The sequence below is a fragment of the Xiphias gladius genome, chromosome 22 (assembly GCF_016859285.1).
Source record: "Xiphias gladius isolate SHS-SW01 ecotype Sanya breed wild chromosome 22, ASM1685928v1, whole genome shotgun sequence".
Lineage (NCBI taxonomy): Eukaryota > Metazoa > Chordata > Actinopteri > Istiophoriformes > Xiphiidae > Xiphias > Xiphias gladius.
This window is the reverse complement of record NC_053421.1, coordinates 10085753-10102858: the sequence shown is the minus strand read 5'-3', so window position 1 is coordinate 10102858 and position 17106 is coordinate 10085753. Positions and strand designations below refer to the sequence as shown.

At 42.1% G+C, this 17106-nt stretch overlaps 1 protein-coding gene across 1 annotated transcript; it reads right to left on the bottom strand.

Annotated features, from left to right (window-relative positions):
* Positions 1–12: 12 nt before the first annotated feature.
* Positions 13–16251, bottom strand: rspo3 (R-spondin 3). Its single transcript, XM_040117456.1, has 7 exons — positions 15345–16251; positions 9845–10039; positions 9033–9176; positions 8670–8816; positions 8251–8436; positions 1606–1820; positions 13–1369 (listed from the first exon to the last, which is right to left on the bottom strand). The coding sequence occupies exons 1-7, from the start codon at positions 15442–15444 to the stop codon at positions 1343–1345; spliced, it is 1014 nt and encodes a 337-aa protein (XP_039973390.1). The 5' UTR covers positions 15445–16251; the 3' UTR covers positions 13–1342.
* Positions 16252–17106: the final 855 nt, after the last annotated feature.

The window sequence follows — 17106 nt, the reverse complement described above, 5'->3', positions numbered from 1 at the left end:
ATTTGTTGTTTTTGTTACAAAAAAATATTTTGGCCTGACAGTGTACAACTGAAACGGTGACCAAATGTTTAGGACCACTGACGAAACTAAACAGGTTAATCCAGATCAAAGTGATCATCCTTCATTTCACATGTCGAGTCTGGTTTATCGACAAACTTTAAAAGCACTGAAATATTTTAGATGTTCAAATGTATAAAACTTAACATTAAACAAGTAATTCAAATTAATTATACACTTGAATCAACTCAGCTGAAAAATATATCTTGCTGTGAAGATTGATCTATGTGATGGTAGTTGTCAGTTACTTTTTTGCAGGAAATTGAAAGGGGGGCTATTGTCACTGCAAAAACACACAATCAAAATTGTTGATTTGGACTTACACAATAAGAACTACAGGTTGCTTGTGTGTCATAATAGTTATGGAAAAAGTAATAGACCTTCCTTACTGTCATGGACAAAACACCACTGTTATTTACTGTTAACTCCGTATATGTTTCTGAATTGCCAAATAACATTTGTTGAGATGGATTTTCAGTGTTTATGACAAGTGTTCAGGTATTACAGCATGAAACTTCCTGCAGCAGCTATACTTTAGACCCAAATGAGGCCATGGCAACCTTTGAATCCAATATAAGTAGCTGCTTACTGTACTGACTTTCACTTTCCATTTACTCCGAGAAGGTTTTAAGCCTATCCAACTGGATTGCACAAGATGGCTGTCGGATAAGAAAATGGATAACAGACACAGGTACAAACCCACTGTAGTTTTATTTGACATACAGGTGCTGTGGTTCCTAGTCAAGGAGCTTTACTGAGAGCACAGATTCCATTTACACAAAAAGAAAAAAACAGCGGTAGATTAGATTTATCACTTATCTGGATAAAACTAGTTTTCATCCAACACATACAGAACACATGTTAATGGTTTTCAGTTTAAAAAAAAAGTTACTCCTTTGATTCACAGCATGCAGGTTCTCCTACATCTGTCGTTTGTAGTGATTATGAAGATGTCACAAGATGGCAAGAGCAAACTCACTTTTATTTTTTCTTTACAAATTCTGCACCAAATAAAATAAAGAGATCTAAAGAACAGGAACAACAATAATAAAAACAACTGTTCTACATAATGTTGCAAAATCTACATTCAAAAACCAAGATGCGCAATGTTGTACCAGGGCCCCATTAAATAACCATATCAACAAGCACATAGTGTAACGTCTTTATCTCTCCGTTCGTCTGTTTGCCAGTCCTCTGCACAGTCACAGACTCTTCTCACTTTGTTCTTCGGCTCCCAGCAGCAGTCTCAGCAGTGTCTCCTGCAGTTTTCAGTAGAGACTCTCTCTCAGTGGTGGTAGTGAAGGAGTTGAGGCTACAGGGTAGAAAAGAATGACTTTTTAAAGTCCAGAGTGGCCCAAGCCTTGTGGCTGAATGTGCCCCATCCCATTTGTGCACAGACAGTATTTTCAAATCATACAGGTAGCAGCAACACCCCTGCATAGAGGGGTCGAGGGGGGCGAACAGTGGGTGAGGGTGGGGAAGTTTTGGAGGAGGAAGAATGGGAGGATAACAGGAGGAAGGTGGGGAGGCATTAGAGCACTACTGTACAAGGCCACCTTCAGGGGAGACTGGCTCTGTGTCATGGCCTCTGCGGTGCCTGTGCTCTGTTTTGTTCCTGTTATCAGAGTCTTCACGTTGACCTGGGTCTCGCTCCCTCTCTCGCTCCCTGTCCCTCTTCCTCTCTCGTCGCCCCTCTTGGTTCTCCTTATCTTTGCGATTGTTGCGATTCCTCCGTTCCCTTCGCTCATTCTTCCTCCGTCCTCCTGGAAGTTGACAAAATGAAATAATTAAGGTTTGTAAAATAGGGAAGATCAACTTCTTGTTTTCTCGGCACCATTTTCATTTTGAAAAGGAGCTTGTATGAAGTTAAAAAACATTCCACCACCATATTTTTTTTTAGGATTTTTTTCTCACTACCACAATACTGTTAATCAACATTGTCAATAAAGAATGTTGAAATACAACTGCCGAAAATGACCAAAAAACAAAACATTACAAACACATTACAGGGTGCAATTCCCCTTTCAAGTGTGACACTGGTTATTGCAATACTCTGAGTTCACCACTAGATGCCAGTCTTTAATCGCAGACGGCAGCCAGGTTGTCAGACGATCAGCTGTTGCAGCCCTCTCCCTGTGATGAGCAGACCTTTGTCCAAAATAGAAAACCTTTAAATAAACCCCCAATTTATCTGTTCTTGCAACACCATCTCATAAACAAAACCAAGAGTTTTGGAATGCTGAAGGTTTATCTCTACTTGAGCTACAGTTATTAATGATAATAACAAGATCCACCCCCAGGGAGGTTGGAGACAGGACCTGCAAGTGAAAGCAGAGGAGGCCCTTTCCTGTTGTTGTACTGCTGCTGTTCATGTGTGAGTGGAAGGGAGCAGCACAGCCTGCCTGGCTGCTTGGCTGACCGGTTGGGGATTGTGAAACTGCTGAAGTAGGCAGTAGGCACAGACACAGGGAGAAAGAGAAAGAGATCTCTCTCTCTTGTCTCTCTCCTGTCCGCTTCATGTTTGGCCCCCCTACGCTCATCCTCTCCCTCTCTGCCTCTTCATTAATCAAGCCAGGGCTCTGGTTGGACCAGGGGCCACGTCTGACCCACACATTCTGGGCCAGTGATACCAAGCTCTACCTGCCCACTGTGTTTAATCTTCTTCTAGAAATAAGGAAAGGACAAGTGGACAGGACGTGGACATAAGTGCATATGTGAACATGTGCACAAACACAGTTTAGACGTCAAAGTTTTCAAATGGTTTAATTGCAAGACAGTGAAAAGTAAGTAAAAATGAATCCAAATCAGAGATAGGGAAGATAGCTGGGCGCATGGATGGATGAATGGGTGGATGGAGTAATCTGGTGCACTGACTCATTCGGGGTCTGCCCCCTGTCCTCTATAAACACAGGAAGTCCCCTTCGCTCTCATTGTTTTCACTATTCTGACACCATAACTATTTACAAGTTCAGTGGATTAGTCATACTGTAGCCCCTGTGCTTTTTTCGAGCCAGAGGAGAAACCTAATACATGCCAGTGTTGAGATGATTAGGGGAGTGTTTATCAAACCGACCTTCAGTTGCTTAGTTGGAACAGTTTCTGATGGGCTTTTCATAAACTGTGTGTTGAATAATGTCATTAAGACTTTGAGACTGGCATTGAATGAGTGGTTGGCTTTGGGACTTTTCCAGCTATGTTATGAACTGAAACTTGTACTCATTAAATAGCTTCATTTGCAGGTAAAAGTTCGAGAAAAGCTCATCATCACTCATTCCTGTTTTGGCTGAGACTTGTACAGTAAGTAATGTAAGCATGCAAAAGCACTTCACAAAAAAATGTACATTTTTCTTACAAAATAAGAGTTCCAGCTGGTAATTTTGTTGTGAGTGTTTAGGGGAATCCATGTGTCTACAACTGAAATATATCCAGAAGTGACCATACAAGGATTGCTCAGGAGTTATAATACTTGGCATAGTTTATTTTGTTCAGACCAATTATTTAAACTACAACTTCGTATTGTATCATTTACACTTATGTCAGGTACTTAAGTTATTTTGTAAATATGCCATTTAGGACCTCACATTTGTACATTTTATACACAGTATGGGTTGTTGACAAAATGAAGTCATACCATGTTACTCAAATTCAAAAGTCATTGTAAAGTTGTACCAAATAAAATATGTAAACACTATTTTGGGGGGGAAATTATTGTATTTGTACTATTAAACTGATGTTGCAGGGCTCCCTATTGATACAAGTTGAATAACTTTAAGGGGAAAGAATGTAACATCCCCTAAAGGAATAGTTTGACATATTGGGAAATACACTTATTTGCTCTCTTTATGAGTGTTAAGTTTTAAGCTAAAGCCTGGAGACAATTAGCTTAGCTTAGCATCAATACTGGAAGCAGGGGGAAACAGCTAGTCCGTCCAAAGTTTAAAAATGCACCTGTAACATGTAACATAGTTACATGCTGCAACTATTTCTTAAGGACAAACGGTCAAGCTATTTCGTAAATGTAGTTTCATTTGATGTTACTTCGACATCTGTGAAGCAAGTGAAACATTTACTCAAAGCCATGCCCTTAAGGACTTTCTATATTTTTGTAGATTATGTGACAAGTATTTGTCATCAGTACAAGTTAAGAAAATTTCCTAAAATCTCTTGTTAATGAGCGGGAATGTATGCAGAAATGTGTTATCCTTTTCATCCGGTGTTATTCCCCTCAAACCCCTGCCTGTACACTGTAAACACATCCACTAGTATAGACCCGCTGAATTGTCTGTGGCTGTAATGTTACTTCTAGAAATCTGTTATAGCACATTCACAAAGGGCAGGACTCAGTAAACTGTACTGAGAGCACAGAGAGGGACTTTATTGAATGGGACACTACACGCCATGTGTGTGCTGGCATAGTGAGTGAGTGAGCATGTTAGTGAAAGAGACAAGGAGAGACAAAGAGAGCAGTAGAAGAGTTGAATAACAATCCAGAGAGAGTATAAAATGAACCAAAGAACAGGGTGAGGGGAGGAAACGGACAAATGAGAGCAAAGGGGCACAGAGGGTAAGGGGACATGTGTGTATGTGTGTGTGTTTGCTCACTGTGTGCTTTATGGTGGCACATCCTCCGTGGCAGGCGTTCTGTCGTCCGGGGAGCTTTTGGCGGGAGCCAGGATGGGATTAAAGGCTATGGGCTGTCCCACAAGTGGAATGCCTGCCGCATGGCCGCCTGGATGTCATGAGGGGGGCTCTAGGTGTGTCTGTGTGTGTGTTTGTGTGTGTGTGTGTAACAATCCCCCCTCACTGACTGGTTGGTGCTAGCCTGCTTAACTGTATGTTTCTCTGTGTGTAATAAGTCTGTGCAAGTGTCTGTATGTGTGTGTGTGTGGGAGTTAAAGGGTCTAAAGTTTGCAGAGGGCAAATGGTATTTCTGGCTGCAGCGATGGAGAGGTGAACAGCAGGTCGATCGAAGGACAAATTAGCCAGCATTAACTTGAGAGAGATGGCGGTGAATGAAGATGTGTGTGTAAACATTCACAAGCACTACAGAGCCAAGTTTTTCTGAGTCTAAACCTTAATATGTCAGCATGTTTCCTACAATCTTACAGTTTGTCTGACGTTATATCTGTAATTTAAAACAGGACCAACTGGAAGTTGTGATTTTGCAGTGGTTCATTAGAAATGGAGCCTGTTAAAGCTGGAGGCCTGAGTCTGCTCTTAAAAGAATAGTAGACATTTTGGGTAATACGCTTATTTGAATTCTTGCTGAGAGTGAGATTTGAAGATCAACACCACTCTCATGCTTGTGCATTAAATGTGTGGCTTGGGCCAGGAGAAGATTAGGTTAGTTTAGCATGAAGACCAGAAGCAGGGGAGATAAGCTAGCCTGGCTCTGTCCGAAGTAAAAAAAAAAAAAAAAAAAAACCCTACCAGCAACAAAAAACTTGTCTTAGCACGTAACTCCCTGTAGATCCAAAACTGAGTGTTTTTATGTTTTCTGTACAGATTAAAAAAATGAGATATGTTAATAAGCGAGCTTCAAAGGTGCTGGTCAGAAGATTCCATAAACTTTAGAGAGGCTAGCTGTTTCCCCTTCATGCTAAACTAAGCTAATCATCAGAGACTAGCTTCATGTTTAGCATGTAGACATGAGAGTGGTACCAATCCTCTCATCTAACTCTCGGCAAGAAGGCAAAAAAGCCTCTTTCCAAAATGTCAAACTATTTCTTTAAGAAAAAAGGGCTCTGGGTTAGGACAGGCAAATCTGCACATCTTTGAATAGAAAGTGAATCAAAAGTGATTCAAAAGTGAAGCGCATCAGATGGAGGCACTTGATGTGAAAATAAATTCATTCCCATATTACATAGCCTACTGTAAAAATTGATTTTGATATGTTTAAATGCAAAAATGAGGGAAGGAGCATAAAATGTTTCGCTAATAAGTGAGACGTGTTTAATGATTTGTACTTAAAAGTCACTTTTAAACTTCTACACATTAAGCAATTTTCTAGATCTGAGACACAAGGTCATAGTTTGAGTCTGAAAAGTCTTAAGTTATATTGAAGAGGCAAGACAGAGAGTAAGAGGTCACAAAAAGCCTTCAAAACATGTGAGGCAGAGGGACCCAAGAGTAGACTTCCATTTGTATATTCAGAGGTGTGAAAAGGATTGTCAAAGAGGGAAAAGAATAAAACACACAAAGGATCTTTTGGGGGGGATTTTGGGTAAGGATGAGGGAATTTAAAAGAATTAAGAGCTGGAAAAAGATACTTGTATATCTTGAGTGAATGAGAAGAGGAGAAAAATACAGGGCAAACCGGAGGAACAGGAGGTGAAAGAGGATGAGATGAGCAAAGACTTGGTAGTACTCATGTGGAGGAGTAAAGCGATGTAGCAAGGAGAGGGGCGAGAAGAGGAGAGGCAGGACAGAGGGGGAGTAGAAGCCAGAGGGAGAAAGTGAAAAAGACAAGGAAAGGAAGAGGAGGAGGAGGATGTATCAGTGTCTGAGGGCTGCTGGAGGATTACTGGGGGCTCTCTGAGGTCAGACCACTGACCCCCTAGCGTGTGCAGAACGTAAACACCGAGGAGAGGACGCACCGAGGCAGATAATTAGCTCTCATTCACCGCGGATGCTGTCGGAGTGTGGGCAACTGGGTAATCACATGCGGGGGAGTAGTTGATAAAGGGGGTCTGTAGTGTGTAAGACTGCACACAGCTTTATATCTTTCTTTCTTTCTTTCTTTCTTTCTCCTCTCATCCCGACTCTCTCCAACCCCCCCCTCTTCACCAGGCTCTGGCTAGATCAACAGAGCCGTTGACTCCACACTAAAGTCTCGTCCCTGACCCGACCGACTGGGAGCGCCAACAGGGAGCTTATATGGGGGTCTATGTTTTCTTTGGTGTATGAGGGAGTGTGTGTGTGTGTGTGTGTGTGTGTGTGGATGGTTGGAATGGATCAGTAGAGAGATACAGATAGAAAGTGAGAGAGATGGGGATAGCCAGGGTGCCAGAGGGCACATTTCACAGTCTGCCTTACAAATCACGTCAACCCAGTTGACTCTCTTCACAAATTACCACCAATACCAACGGTTGTGTAGTTATTTCAGTGTGTGTGTGTGTACATGTGTTTGGTTTGGTTTGTCCAAGGGAGTGTACAACTGCAAAATTCTGCATTTGTCTAACTCGTTTGAAATGGAGAGGTTGTATCTGTATCTGGATTTGTGTGTGCATTTGTTGGTTTGCATCTGTTTGTGTGTGCATGTGTGTGTGTGTGTGTGTGCGTGTGTGTGGGTGTAAGTGAATGTGTGTGTGCATAAGTGTTAAGTGTGTGTATTGGCAGCTGTGGGGATAAACCAATATGATCCCCTGGTCGCCGCGTGCCTCCCAGGGGGAGGATGTTGATGTTGAGCTGGCTGTTTCTGCTGTATCACACACACAGACACACACAGATATGCACAGAAACGCACACATGCACACATACACACAGTGTTTGTTCTGTAAGTGTGAGGCCCCAGGGGGCTGGATCTCAGCCTCCTACCCTGTCTGGGATATGTCGTTTAACACTACAGAGTCCAGGCTAAAAAACAACCAGCCATAGCCGCCAACCACCTCAGTTACCACACACAAGCCGTACGCACATAACACAAAGCGATCGTAAATGCTCCAGAGCATTGGGTTTTATAAAGAGATGAGCCCGTCTGAAAGCAGTTTTCACCTCAATTCGTTAGGAATGATCATCCTATTCCCTGTTTACTAGGAACAGAGAAAGCGGTTTTACTGTTTAAAAATCTCAAGAGGTCTCATGGGAAAACACACAACATACCCATTGCAACATCACACATGTGTGTTCCCCCCACTGTCCTCGCTCTGACCACAATGACAATCCTCTGAGTAAACAGTCGTAGTCCTGAGCGGAAGAACGACTAGCTCTGATTATACAAGCTGAAGCGGCAAAGTCTGGAATTCATAGAGAGTAGATTGTGCCATGTGTCACAAATACAGTGTTGGCAGTGAGTGTGATGTGTCAGCAGCAACTACAACGGATAGTGTCTAGTATGTTCTCAAAATTCTGTTTTTTGACATTTTAGGTTCAGATGCTGGATCATAAGGATCTTGGGTCAGGATCTCAAACAAACAGTAGCTGGGGCACAGAAATATTGCAACTCTGTCACAGTGATTCTAATGGTGTCTTTACCTGGACATTTCCTCCTCTTGACCAGGCACTCTTTGATCTCTGAGATCTCAGGGCAGGGTTGACCAAATGGTGATGGGTACTGGATGACCTGCCTCGTGCGGGTCTCCTGGCCCCGCTTGAAGCCACAGGTTCTACCGGACCGAGAACAGGGGCTCCACTCACTCCACTCACCCACCTCGCAGTGCACTGACCGGGGAAAAATGGAGGAAGAGAAGTGACGGTGGGAAACATCGATTTAATCGTTTCGTGTTAATATGTTTTCTTAGGTTTGAAATGCGGTAGCTCTCTTTTCTTCAAGCTTATTTGCCACCTGTAGTCATTCTATATCGATGCCAGAAACTTGGCATGGTCCCCCACCAACAGGACAGATATCTTTAGTTAGTTTTTCTGACACATCCACACGCACATACTTGACTGACCTTGTGGGGTGCACTCCATGAGTTTGTCACTGGGCTCGTAGTTCTCTGGACAGACATGGTGGCACCTCCCACTGAGCTGGTACAGGCCTGGCTGGCAGTGTGTACATGTCTCACTGTTCACACATGACTCACACTCTGCAGGGCACCCTGCAAAACCAAAAGCACAGTTATGTATCTGTGAATATAGTGGTCACATTTAACACTGAACATGTTTTATGTACCAGTAATGCTTCATTCCAAAGTGAGAATTATTTGGTAAATTATACATGGGTAATGTGGGGATACATACAAGGTAAACGGAGTCAAAAGGCAAAACACATGTTTTATCCCTGTCCCTAATAAATGGGAACTCTGGGCACTCACCGGGAACACACTCCCTCTGCGTGTCACTGCGAACCAGCCCCTCAGGGCAGTTCTCCTGGCACTTGCCCAGGTGAAGGTAGAATCCTGCTCGGCAGCGTGTGCAGAAGTTCTTGTTGAAGCAGGAGTCGCACTCCAACCTGCACTCTGTCGGAGAAGCACAGACCCACCGCCAGGGTTTATTTAAACCGTACAAGTTATCGTGTGTGTCGTGCGTGTTAAATATACAGGGTGTCAGTGTGTGTGTGTCTTTGTGTGGTTGTGTTCATGTGTGCATGTCTGACTCAGAATACAGTCAGGAATATAGGCCACTGCAGGCAGACTGATGTCTTACAGGGTCTCTGGTGATATATTATTTGAAATAAAGCAACACTTGATTTCACAAAACAGAAACATACTTAACAAGCTTAAGACTACCAAGTTTTTTAGTTATATGAGGACATGTATGTGTGTGTGTGTGTGTGTGTGTGTGTGTGTGTGTGTGTGCGTGCTTGTGTGTACTTAACGCCATATTTCACAAGCAGGTCTTGAACTGTTGCTTGTAAAGAAGTGTATATGGAGAGAGGACATATAATTTGACAATGTCTCGAGCCCGAGCTTATGCTTGTCACGTGTAAGTAAAACACACTGTTGAGAGGCTACATTTAACTCAAGAGAAGTTGGAGATACTTTTCTGTGTGTGTTTGTTATGAGAGAGGATTTTACTGAATCTAATGCCCATCCATTCAGTGGACAGTTAATTATACAGAAGTCTGGCTACTAATACCGTCCCCACAGACTCCTGTTCGTTTAAAATAAGACATGCTAGGGCTTACTTGTGCAGGTGTTTCTTTCTGGGGAGCGTGTGCCGTAAAAGCCTGGAGGACAGGAAGTCATGCACACCCCGATCTGCTTCATCCCAATCCTCTCCAAATGCATGAAGAAGCGCGGCTTGCAGGACAGGCAGCCATTGTAGTCAGAGCAGGTCAGACAGCCACCCTGCTGGCACCCCGAGCTCACACCAGAGATCTCTGTTGACAGGAACAGTGGGATGTGCACGCATGAATTCTCACATGTGGTACAATATGAAAACTAAAATATTAACGCAAAGATTACTTTTTGGAAAATTTGAAACTATGAAAGTAGAAATGGTCTTAATGGATAACTTGTCTAGATATTGACTAATACTGGAGAGATCACAATATTTGATAAGCCACGATGCCCCAGTTCAATGGCAGCCACTTTGGAAGTGCTTGTAAAACCATGCTAGTAATATCACCCTCCCTCTGACTAAAAGCTCATAGCAATATTTCATCTTTCTGTTGTTGCCAGGGATGGACTCGGTAACCTTCTGGCAGCCTTTCTGTAAAACGGTAACTCATTCTGCACTAAATCATTTAAGGAAGGAAATATATATCCACTGACCTCATGTTCTTTTTCAGCCACTGAGCCAAATGTAGTCCCAAGAGACCCATTTTAGGTACTACACAATAAGACACCAAGTGGTAAAATTCATAACCTTATTGGCTTTAATGTAATCCAACTTCTTCTAGCTTTCCATCTCATTCATATCAGCTTTGTACTGTATGGAGGCTCTAAAACTATCATCTTGCTGCCTAAACAAACCAAGGATCATGGAATAACATCCCATGTACGTGAAGCTACTTGAAAAAATGGCTATGCACTTTCAAAATAAAGTTCATCCTATTTCAATAATATAGACCACACACACCACCAGCAATCAAAACCTGACTCAAAAGCTACGGCAGACACTGGACTCTAGAGAATGTGTGCTGTCTGGTGGGAATGTCATTTGTGCAGAGTACAATGGAATATTATAGTTTTTGTTAATGGTTTAATTATTTTTTTGCTACATAAAACATCCTGCACAAAACAGGGTCAGGCTGACAACTTAATCTACAAAGTTTAACCCAGGTTTATACATTTCAAACAGTGGGGTCTCACTGCAGCTGTCAGGTCAGACTGTCCCGTGGCACCACCGTGCATGCTTTATGCTTGGCTATACAATACTAAGATCAATACCTCTGTGTTGGCACTTAGCTCCTGTTGAACTGCTGAAATTCTTAAAGAATGTTTTTATGTTTCATGGTGCGCCAGCAATGTAACAATATGATGTTAGTGTATGTTGCATTTAACTTATCACTCTTGCAGGCAGTGAAATATTCTGCCGGTTTATGTTGCACAATCAGATACAGTAAATAAACCAGTAACAAAAAGAGTCTGCTGGAAAAAATGGCTTCAAATATTTTAGGAAAACAAAGACTGTTTTAACACATGTAGCATCTTCAGCGGTGCCCATAAACTGCATGTTTAGCTTAACATTTGATTAAAAAAAAAAAAATTACATTTATTATTTCAATTCATTTTTCAGTCAAGTATTTGCTGTGTCACCTTTTTCACTAATGAGGGCAAAGGGAAAAAAAGTCAGCTGTATCACGAAGGGTTATTATTTTACATGTATAAGTGTTTTATTATAGTGTAGGACTAATCACCTACTATCTCAGCATAGTGACTGATAACACAGTGCTAGTGACAGTAAATTATACCATGTTTACAACTCTGTTTATGTACATAAGTACTATACTGTTTAGATTATGGTGATATATTTTCCAGTAGGGTTTTCATCCCCCACTCTTCACTGTTTTGTGGGAGGATTCACCAGACTTTGTCTTCTACGGAAGAAAGCCCGGGTTACAGCTTTGAATCATTTTAATTGTATGTTGACAGCCTTGTTCACAGACATTTTTAATATCTTCCAAGTAACAGCATGTGTATTTCAACATGATAGTGTGTGTTTAGGCTCATGATATAGATACAGATTTATCTAGATATAGATATATGGGGTGCTATTAATATATTGTAGACATATCAAAAAATCCAAAGGTTATAAAACTCTGGACTGAAAGTCTTAAAGACCTTAGTGCATTAAAACGGAAGAAATAAAAACAGTATAATTTCATGTGGTCACTTTCCTGGAAAAACTTGTATATCATATACTGTTTAGTATTTGATTGCACTTAGTGGACAAAAACATCAGTATGCACTGAATACCGCCAGATACAAATGACAGGTTCCATGCTGCTGTGTAGCTCAGAGAGGGTGTTTTTGGCTCCCGGTCCTGATGTTACAGTTACTGTATCACTGTCTTTACGAGGGAATGGGTTTAACTCACTTCTCTGTTAAAAATGCCCTGCCTTAGTTAAATCCAGACGGTGGTTATTGACGTTGAGACGTCCGTTCCCAAAGGCATTGTTTGGAAAAAGTTGCAGTAGCTACATATGGTAGGCAAATCAAAAGCAACCCGTGTAAGCACCCGAGGAGTTGGTTTTCCTCTCCAGCCATCGGCATGAACTGCCAATGGCTTAAGCTGGCCCTCTTTCTTCTTCTCAAAGGAGTTTAGCTGCCAGTTTACCATAGATCATGGATTTGTCTAAAATACCTAGACAATCTTTGCAACTGCTGTCCATGTGCCCACATGTGTTCCTGCCAAGCTGCCCTGATTCACAGAAGTCTTAAGACGCAGGAATTTGGCCTTGCCCTCACACTTGCACCGACAAACCCTCACTTGGACAGCGGTATCTTGCGTAACATACCAAAAAAGTCACATATGAATAAACACATTCACATGCACACACACAAACACAGATGGGTCATGGAGAACATAGAAGTGGGTAACAAAACAGGAGTAACAAAAAAAAATGGAAAAAAAAATGCCCAAAGTATTAAATGCCTGTCTGTTTAGGTTTCCATCGTGTAACCCTGCATTTACAATATTCTCTGTTTAGCTTTAAATCAAGAGCTAAATCCATCCATCTTCATCTTCCATGAAGATGACTAGGCCTTCATTTTTGGATGCATCATCACAGACAGGAAGCTTGGAGCTCGGGTTCAGTCTCTGCATGGTAATTTAGGCCTGTTAACTGAATGGTCATTGACTCCCAACTCGCTCACCCTTCTTTCCCTCTGAAGTCTGTACTCATTCACCCCTTCACCAACTAATCCCTCCATCCTCCCTGACATCTTGGGAAGTGTTAAATATCTGCATCCTTGGAGGAAGTTTGGATTCTTAGAAGCACTTGTCAATTAATGGGCACTGAGTCAGTCTACGAGGCATATTACTCCTCTCTGTAGAACATGAACTAAACCTTCAACTTCCTTAAACAGCAATGAATTAAGCTTTAGTGCTGCTGTCTCATCTGTGGAACTGAATCACACCATGGTTCAGTATGTGGGTATGCTTCAGTGAAAATATGTTCATCTTTTTCATTCTAAAAACACATTTTCAGTATCTTATCCTGCACAGAAGCCAATTTATACCAACTAAAAAAAATTACTATTTTACAAAAAGCACAATGTGTGTGTTTTAGTGTTTTTAGTCTTGGGGCATAATTTAAGAAACCAGGTGCTAGAGTACTCTCAGAAGACCCTTGTGCTCCCCCTCTCTCACACTGTGTTGAGAGGCTCTTTAATATTCTCCAGGGATAAATAAACATTTAAAAGAGTATAAAGCAGATTCTAAAATCTCAGTACACTGTACATTAGTGCAGAACATACACACATTTAAGATAGAATAATCAAATGATTACATACACTAGGTACATCTCCTTTTCTTTTATTATCAGGAATGTTATCTGATGTATTTATATGGCAGTTTGCTGCAGTTTAACTAAGAGCCACGCTTTTCTCTTCAGGTCTGACTTAAACTACATTGAAAAGTGCTGCCAAGAGGGAAGGTAACCCCAGACCCCATTTAAAAGTACAGAATAAACTTACAGTTTACACCAGATTCTGCAGCTCTCTGCTTTTTAAAAAAGAAATTCACTGCAGTGCTCATGAGGTAAAAAACAAAACAAAAAACGCACACAACAAAAGTGTGCTCCTTCTGGTCCAGACTACAGATCTGAGCTCTGTGATCAGATGTAAAGAGAAAGAGGCATAAAGAGAAATTTCAACCCCAGGTGGCAGGAATAAAAACATCACTCCGAAGGTCTATTATTGTACATCACAGACAGTTTTCAGCCACGCTGGCAAGTGATACATGGAATATTCCAGCTATCACTGCTCTCCTCTAACCGACTTAGTCAGAGCGCACATCTGGAGACCCTCAATGATAAAGTGTGTGTAGGAAGAATAGAAAAATATACTTTATTGATACTTATATCATAGTGTCATGGAAAAAAGCTGACCATAAGTCAAGAGATGGGACATAATGTTGAGCCACATGGCGATATATGGGAGATGAAATACGTCCAGTTTTTCAGTGTGGAACATCTCTGGTGTTTTGATTGAGATGGGACATGATTTCAAATTATGATTCCGAGTTCAGTTTCACGTGAACCCCACACCATGCGATTTAACAGCAGAAGACACTTTTCCCCATAAATTACGACGTGTTGCAGTGAAATGAAAGAAACCGAGCGTGGAAGCTACATCGCCAAATATGGGAACTGCAGCTGTGGATATCCATTTGGACGCGGAGCAGCCCTGGTGCCCGGGCACCAGGCTGCGTGACTGAAGTCTGCTGCTCTGACCGCTAGAGAGCGACGGGAACCAGGAGACCGAGCGCAAAGAGCGGCGGCTGCGGGCTCCAGGTGACACGCAGAACGGCTGATCCAATTACGGTTCGAAGGAAAGATAGTCGGACTAGTCGCGGACTAAGGAAGGTGCCATGCTGGAGGTATCGTGAAATGTGCCATGCAATCACAGAGTCTTTAGGCTGGACCCCGCGCTGGAACTGGCCGAAATCAATCAATTTAAGACGGAAATTAGGCGACTTAATAAGTGTATAAACTTCATGTAAGAAAAAAAAAAAAGGAGAGCAGGGAGTGTGGACTTTGTTGTCAACATCTCTATTATATTTCACTAGGGCGACTCTCATAACCTGCTACACGTGAGTTTTACATTTGCTCTTGTTTTAAATCATATAATACAGGGCGAAAAACACATCAAATGTCACCTGCAGTTTGTCTTATTATATCTACACAGACTCACATCAAGGGAACGGAGATATACCCGGTGTTCCCAGCCGTGCGCCCGTGTAGGGATGTTTGGTGACCTACAAATCTAGCGGTTTACTTCAAATAAGATTGCGCCTGTCATTTAAGTTAGATATTTAGAGTAGACTGAATATTGGGTTATTTTTGGAGACCTTTGTGACTTGACGCGTGTCTGAGTAAAACAGGCCATTAAATGCTGTTAAGTACAATAATAAAACGAATAAAAAGTCAAAGAGGAAAAGGGAACATAAAGACAGTGCTAAGCGTGTGAACCAAACACCTGGCAGCATCGTACCGCACTTCACTTTATCGTACTCACGTTTATGTTGCCGGTGCCTGGAGCTGCTGTGCTGCTGACAACCAGTGTAATCCATGCAGTGCAAGATGATCAAAACAAAGGAGATCAGTTGTAATTGCATAGTAGCCCAGAGATGAGACTCGTTAAGCCAATGTCAATGTTCACCAAATCACTTATTGGATAAGATTCCGCTTTCTTCCCCCAGACGGTGGCAGAAGGTGGAGGGTAGATAATTCCTAGACACAGCAGGACCCCCAGCTATGTGGTGATATGTGGTGATGGTAGTGTACGGTGGCCCAATGATGCCTGGGCCGCTGAGACTGTAACATCCTGGAGAGGGTCTTCATATGCGCCAAGAAAGCCAGACTGAGTCAGGGATCCGTTATCCGTGCTGTGATAAAGAGCATTCCCTCCAAAAAAGAAAAAACAGCAAAGACAGCAAAAAGCTCGACTTTCATCCGTTGCGCGCAGGAGGAGAGCAGAATCAAACATTAGTGGTGGTCAAAAGATAAATAGAATTATTGGTTACGATTGACACGACTCTCAAAAAGTTTGAGATACATATCCATTTGTAGAACTCCAAAGTGACCTGTCTCCCCCTCTGTCCGTGTTTCTCGGCGGAGGTGCGCCGTGCGTCCCGGTGTGTGGATACACTAATGTGCCATACGCACCGAGGGTCTCGGCTTCATCTCAGCATCAGCTGGAGCGCAAAAGGAAAAACGCCACCACACCACGAACCAACACGAATAACTACAAAATCATTTCCTAAGTTAAATGTTTCATAGTTCTTTAGGCTGTCAAACACACACCTCCTCTCTCGCTCGCAGTCGGCGGCAGGCAACTGAACCAAAGTAAACCTCCGCAGTTTTGCGTGCGGGACCCATTCACTCCCCTCTTGCCGGCCCGCTGATGACTTCAGCCCTCTGCTGTGTCTCTGTCTCTCTCTCTCTCTTCCCCCTATGAGCTCCAAAGTTTATTTAGAGGGCAAGCCCCCCGCGTCAGAGACAGAGAGAGCGAGAGAGAGAGAGAGGGAGAGAGAGAGAGTTATGTTAAGAAGTGTGTACTGTAGCTTCTCTATGATTCCTGTCTGGATTCGTGCTTCCATGTGATGCTTTCAGTGCGCATCATAATCCGGATGTGAATGTATCAACTATTGGTGTGACTGACCCGAACAAATTCACCTGTGACCTGTGTAAAGATTTTTTTCCCCCCACGTTTAAACTGACAAAATTCTTATTAGTTTAAAAAAGATTTGATAAAGCTAACAGAAAAGGTGTTTTTTTCCCCCCACACAGGAAAAATCCATAATAACCAATGTAGCACTTAAAAAAGGTTTTGATTTAGTTAAACACATTCCAGCAGCTAGATGAGATCAATGTTGACAGCAGATGTCAATCAAGATGTCCTTTTGTCCCACTGGATCATTTCGCTTCTTGCTCCCTTTCCCCAAAGATTCATGTGATAGTGTGTGAGCGAGAGGTGGTTATTTTCAAAGTCAGCCCTCATTCCGGCTGAGATGATATTTTATCCATATGGAAAACACCATGCAGAAAAATTCACAGAAATATTTTCAATCTGATGGTGACTCTAGCGTACTATGGGTTTTTCAGGATATATCTGAATATGTCTCTCTAAAATTACATCAAGAAAAATAATTCTTTCAATAAAGCATTAGTAAGTTTCAATAATGTTAGCCTACAGTAAGTCTGTATATTTATTTACAATTATGACTGATATGCAAAATTCAGCCAAGCTTTACAGATGTTCATTAAATGTGTCTTGT

What these genes read in the sequence shown, in the direction of transcription:
- rspo3 (XM_040117456.1), bottom strand. Translation starts at nt 15,444, where the DNA reads ATGCAATTACAACTGATCTCCTTTGTTTTGATCATCTTGCACTGCATG. An exon ending in AGAAAGAAACACCTGCACAA is followed by an intron (nt 9,177 to 9,844) that starts GTAAGCCCTAGC and finishes CTTCTCCGACAG; the next exon opens with AGTGCAGGTTGGAGTGCGAC. An exon ending in GCAGAGGGAGTGTGTTCCCG is followed by an intron (nt 8,817 to 9,032) that starts GTGAGTGCCCAG and finishes TTGGTTTTGCAG; the next exon opens with GGTGCCCTGCAGAGTGTGAG.